Here is a 6,608-nt window from a genome sequence, read left to right on the forward strand (position 1 = left end):
ACGGTGATGTCCAAGCGATTAAAGCCGCTAGTGACAAAACAGTACTTCTGTCAACAGCACCATAGGGCATTTTCATCAAGAATAACCTACTTTAAGAGATAACTTGATTGCAAGGAGAATTCTGCAGTTGATGGGAGAAAAACCCCTTACAATTATGCTTTCTAAGGCTAATCCCCTACCGATCAACCAATATAAGATGGTGTCTATGATCCTCTAATGCTCTGCATGAAAACCCTTGTCCAAGAAGGCTACCAAGACCTACAGAGTGTGAATTTGATAGTCTCTTATTACAGATTCAGTCTCAGATGTCTATAGGGAGCTCTATCACACCCAGGAAGTTCAATATGCAGACTGAATGAATTGGAGGTCTATTTCATCAAGTGTTTCAAGTGGTATTTTACAGGATGTAGGAGCAAGTGGCAATTTATGCAGTGCCCCATTTGTCTTGGTAAATTAACTTGAATTTGCCCTTTAATCAAAAGTGATAAATGACTCTAGCCTAAAACAAAATCCAATAGGTTTCAATGCTTGCTCTGGGTTACAGAATACCCTGAATTTTTGAAATAAGTAAAAGAGAGCTTGAGATCCATGTGTCCCCTTGCCTGCCAGTCTGAGGCTAAAACTACAAATTAACTCACATGGCTATAAATTGGAAGTTTTTATGGTTTACAGTTTTCTGAAGACTGTATTACTTAAAGTTCTGGTATAATAAAGATGTCAATGGACGTAACGTGAACTGAATTAACATGTACTATGTTAGCAAATATTTTAATTCAACCCCAAAATACAGAGCTAATGAAGTATGTAATACACTTGTTTTGTTGTACAAAAAAAAATATACAGGAACAAAATCTGACATGCACGATGTATAAATGCCTGTGTTTAAAAGCTGGTTATTGACCTTTCCAGTCAACACTGCTGGTGAGTCATATATATAATGGTGAAAACACAATCCTCCTACAAGAGCGCATGTCTGGGCGCCACGATTGCCATTTTTCTCCCAGAGCCACTTTGAATTCTTACACTTGCAGGACAAATCCCTTAGCGGGGTCGCCAGGATGGCGCCATGCCCAGCTCTCCTTGGTCCTCTTCTCCATTCTTAAACTCAGGATACCGCAAAGGGAATCTTGATCCTTGATCCCTTCCTTTGTGTTACATCAGGAATGTGACACACACTGCCTTAGCGGCCCTCAGCAAAATGAAAATCAAACGCATCCACATTTCTTGGCGGAATGTTGTTTCAAAGTGTGGTAAACTAGATTGTCATCCAGGAAGGAGACATCATCATCGAATGCAATTGGCCTGCAACATGCTTGCTTCACCTTATCATTAACCAACTTTTTCTTGATAGTCAAATTTTTGAGAATTTGGTCATACGTTGTCTCTGGGTTACTGCAGGAGCCACTGCAGTATCGAAATTTTAGTTCCTCCCTGGCTTCGTAGCCCAAACCCAAGTCTGTCACGTTCAAGTGGATTTCCCGTAGGACGCAGCCTTTGTTTTTACGCTTTTTATCTTTGCCTGCTCTTTTACTGGAACTTTGAGTCTCTGCTGCAACAATGTGTCTCCCTCTGTCTCGCCGGGAGAGAGATTGCTTGTTGGATGACCTCCGAAGTCTTTTTATGGTGTCTTGAATGAACTCCAACACGTCATCAACCTGATCTGGATAGTCATCAGGTATTTCAGCTGCAAAAAACAAAAACACAAAAACAGATTAGAATATCATGCCAGAAAAGCAAAAAACAAACAAACTGAGAACTAGTGCTTTAAAGTGAACCTTCAGGGCAAAGAGACAGGTTCACTTTAATAGCAGCCCCATCATCAGCATATTCTTAGCATTCCTTCACTCTCCTGCTGCTTTGTTTAGCTGCCAGGAGCAAGAGAAATGCTGCTGGGGTATGGGGGAGCAGGCGACTCACTTCCTTTCCTTACACATGACCATGCTGGTACTTGTCAATTTTGCACTCTGGAACCAAGCACTTTCAACGGGGGCAGAGAGTCTTAAGCCCTATGTAACCCAAGTTGCTACTTGTAGGTTATAGAGGGCTTACTCTCCGCTCCCCGAGCTAAAACAAAATGCTGGAGGAGTGAAGAAACGGTAAGCACATGCAGATGGTGGGGCCACCACCAAAGTGAGCCTGTTGCTTTGCGCTGCCAAACACATGTTTACTTTATTGAATGGCCAATTACTAAAGAATAAAAAAAACAAAAACAAAAAAAACAAAAACAAAAAAACAGTGTATTGCAATACCAGATTCCTTCATCAAGTATTCACGATATTGTCAACGGTCCACATGGAAAGACACATTAAGCAATTCCCAGTATGGGATATATTAATATACTAAACGCTCTATATGTTTGTCAGTTAGGTTACATATTCCACTAGGGTCTTCTTTAACCTTTTCACTAGCAGAGCGGTTTGTGTTTTTTGCACACATTAAAATGCAAAATTTTAGGCCTGAGATTTAAACCCCCCAGAATAATATATTTGCTGAAAGCAGAGACCCTGCAGAATAAAATGGTGACAGTTGCAAACTTTATTGCATAATATTAGTGCAACTGTTTGTTAAACCCAAAATTTCAGTAAAAATACACTCAAGTTAAATTGTGCTGCTCAAAAACACAATGTAATACCCAATATAAAAGAGGAGGAGGTTGTGCTAAATACCTAGATACCAAGCTTGAAAATCGTGTGTGTGCCCGTGAAACGGCAAAAAACTATGGTACTGTCTATAGGCGACACTAAAAGCTTGTAGAGGTTTTAGAACAGCTATGTGTAGAAATGTTCCCTCACTGCCTTTTCTGAAACCCATCACCTGGACAGGAAATATTGGTACAGACAACAAAAACAAAAACACCTCACAGGTTTCTAAACCTTCTTTATTTTTTTTAGAAAAAGCTAAATAGTGTGTGGAATGATGCCCAGTCACTATTTGGCCAACAGTTTTCTACTCGGCTCCTTTCGACTGAAAAAAACTATTTTGTTGAGGTGGGTGGTGGTGACAGGGCTACCCATAGATCACCTTTTGGCTAATTCAGCAGGAAACTTAAAAGTACATCATTGTATGGCTAGCTTTACTCTTTCCCTACCCAAAACTAAAAAAAAAGACTTATTTGGTCTTTCAAGCCTATCAAGGCTAGATTTTTAAAAGCCAACTGTGCCAACAGACTTTCTCATAATCACACACTATACCACAGACACATAAATGGCGTGTCTAATGTCATTCATTGAAGTTCTAATGTACACCTAGAACAGAGACGCCTCAACAATAGTTCTTAATAGGGATGCGCCAATACAATTTTTCCAGACCGAGTACGCGTGCCGATACTTTTCCTCAAGTATTTGCCAATACCAATTACCGATATTTTTTTTTTGTATCATGTAACATTTTTTCTAAAACAATACAGACTAATGATTTTAGGAAAGTGGTGAAGTGCCAGGGCCCAGTCCCAGCTGCAAACGCTGTGCCCCTGGTAGTTCTGCCACTGACTCCAAGATGTAGGAGGACTACAAATCCCAGCAATGCATTAAACAACAATGCCGAATGGCAACCAGCTATAGATGACTACAAATCCCAGCAATACATTATACATCAATGCAGAATAATATGAAACTACATACTCTGAGCTGCTCTGTATTGCTGGCCTGTTGTCTCCAGCGGAGTATCTCAGGTGTCTGTTCGGTGTCTTTGGTGGGCTGTGCAGGGTCTCAGGACGCTGCGCAGGGTCTATGGTGGGCTGTGCAGGATCTAACAAAGGGTCCCGGTCAGTCTCGGCAGGGTGCGGGCTATACAGAAGGGGGTTTTTGGCTCTTGCTGTAAACCAGCATCACGGTTCACAGGAAGGCTGCTGGGGACTTCAGCTACCTTCTTGTGAACGGAAGCACCTGTTTACAGTGCCAGGTTCTGTTTAAAAATGTAAAGCGTCGGTATTAGCACCTAGTATTGGAGCATTTTCACAAGTACCAGAAACTCGTGAAAATGCTCAATATCGGAACAGATACCAGTATCAGTGCATCTCTAGCTCTTAACTAGTACTTGTCCCAATGCTCCGATACTTACCTATGATACCGAAACTTCTAGTTAGAGGGAGACCTCCCTCTGACCGGCAGTAGCGAGGGAGCCGGCTTCCTGATTGACTAGGAAGCCAGCTTCACTTGTTGCTAGGCAGCCTAACCAATCAGGAAGCCAGGCGCCACATAATGACCTGCCTCCTGGCTTCCTGACCAAACAAGTGAAGCTGGCTTCCTAGCCAATCAGGAAGCCGGGCGGCATGCCATGCCTTGCCTCCCGGTTTCCTGATTAGTCAGGAAGCCACGCTGCCAAGCAAAGCCTGCTTCCTAGCCAATCAGGAGCCGTGTCATGACGTGCTACCAGGCTTCCTGATTGGCTAGAAAGCCAGCTTCACTTGTTAGTAGGCAGCCTGGCTTCCTGACCAATCAGGAAGCCAGGCGGCACATCATGCCTCTCCTCCTGGTTTCCTGATTGGTAAGGAAGCCACGCAACAAGTGAAGCCAGCTTTCTAGCCAATCAGGAAGCCGGGAGGTGGGTCATGACGTGCTGCCTGACTTTCTGATTGGTTAGGAAGCCAGGCTGCCTACCAACTCGTGAAGCTGGCTTCCTGACCAATCAGGAAGCCGGGCGACTGGTCATGATCCGCCACCCGGCTTCCTGATAAATCATAAATCGGGGCACATGGCACTGATATAAGTACTTGGTATCAGTGAGTACCAAAAAAATAAATAAATCTTACTCGATACTCGAAATTGGCCTGAGCCAGACTGCCAAAACCCTCCCCTCCTGCATATTGCACTGTGGTTGGAGCAAAAAGCTACACTGCCACTTCCAACAGAGGGAAAATATGAACTCTTATTGCCCACAAGGATATGGAGGAATAAGAGCTCAAAACATGACCCTTCAAGGAGGAAACTGGAGCACCTGGAAGGAAACCATACAAAACGTAGGCAGAACATAAGGAACAGATCCCAGGACATGTGGGCTGCAAGTCCACAGCGCTAATTTAACCACCATACTGTCCAAAACAAAGTGTTACACTGGAATGTATGATTGTTAGAAAACAAAACTATAAAAAGGAATACAGCAGCCGAGGCAATTTTATCCATACCCCCACCATATGCAACAAGTTAGCGAGTTGAGGTCAAATCACTCAGCATACAGCCCTGAAATGCTGTATTTGTTTTCATGCAATATATGACATTACTGGCAAATGTTCTGTGCTTGACACAAGCAATGTAATGAAGACCACATGAGTTCCATATGTCTGAAGACTGCTCCACTGTGACTTGTGGTTGTGTTTCAAATCAGTCAATACATTCCATTAGAACAACTATATCGAGTGTTACCAGTGTACTGTGATAAAGAGCGATAGGTCATTAAAATGTACCTGTCACAAATCCATAGCGGAAAATGACACTTTCCGTCCCCGCAGCCATCTATTCTTCTTGCACAGGCCAGGAGAAATCGGTCACCCATGACATCTGCTTAGAAGCGACGATATATGAACCTGGGCGCCCTAGCATTTTTTTACTGACCAAGCCTCCAAAAGAATATTTATAAAACCAAACTCATCTGACTCATCAAGGCAGATACGGTCCTATATATATATTTTAGCTTTGTATTTTGGCATTTGTCTGGAGTTCATGACCCCTGTGTAATGAGTGTTGTGGGGGCATTAGATTTTCCTCCAAGTCAGAGAATGATATAGATGGTTCTGTCTATTTTGTGAAACATTGTGTAATACATTGTCACTATAAAACTATGGAAGATTCATCCAGTAAGATAAAACGCTGTCTGTATCTTCTATGCGTCTCAGTATTTCATTGCATATTCCCCTGCTTAGGTTATTCGATTTCATTAGCTCTCTGGAACTACTCAGCAAATGCAGGCGACCAAGTCTCCGAATGACAGCAATGACAGAACAGGTGCACTGCAGTCTGCATACTTGACAAGACACAAAAGGCAATAATAATGTGCAGGCACCAGAGTACAAATTACAGCAGTTCAGCCAGGGAAAGATCATTTCTGATTGGTTACTACAGTTTAGTGCATTTTATGTTGCTTGAATAAGCTGCTACATTTACAGGGCTTCAGAGAGATACTAAATATAGCCTCCATGTAGATCAATAGCCTCCCTAGATCTCCATGTAGAAGATCCAGTATAACGATGAACACTGTACTGTGCCCAAAACCACTGAGGCTGGGTTCACACCTGGGCGTTTTTCAGCGCTGATCGAAGCGCTGAAAAACGCTCAAGAGGTGAAATCCTATGAATCCCTATGGGCATGGTTCCCACCTGGGCGTATTTCAGCGCGTTTTGATGCGCTGAAAAACACCCTACGCCCAAAATAGTACGGGAGCTTCTTTGGGGCGGATTTCAGCGTGTATCCATTGGTATTCCCGAGTGTGGCTCGGGGTTAACAAAGCTGTAACCCCGAGCCACACTCGGGAATACAGCGTAGATATGACCTTGTCCGCGATCCCCACTGTGTCCTCCGGCCGCTGCTGTCTTCCGGGTTCCGTCCCTTGCGAGCGTCCGCGTCGCAGGGGGGCGGAACCGGCGAGAAGTTTAAAAGTTTTAAAAAAAAAAAAAA

The 6,608-nt window shown here is 43.3% G+C and overlaps 1 protein-coding gene across 1 annotated transcript in view; it reads right to left on the minus strand.

The window, feature by feature from the left end:
- Positions 1–1,205: 1,205 nt before the first annotated feature.
- GDNF (glial cell derived neurotrophic factor) overlaps positions 1,206–6,608 on the minus strand; it is a 31,051-nt gene continuing 25,648 nt past the window's right edge. The window contains exon 2 of the mRNA XM_018564601.1: positions 1,206–1,684. Coding sequence (XP_018420103.1) covers positions 1,206–1,684 — 479 coding nt within the window. The remainder of the gene's footprint in view (positions 1,685–6,608) is intronic.

Source organism: Nanorana parkeri, unplaced genomic scaffold, assembly GCF_000935625.1.
Source record: "Nanorana parkeri isolate BGI_ZX_2015 unplaced genomic scaffold, ASM93562v1 scaffold764, whole genome shotgun sequence".
Lineage (NCBI taxonomy): Eukaryota > Metazoa > Chordata > Amphibia > Anura > Dicroglossidae > Nanorana > Nanorana parkeri.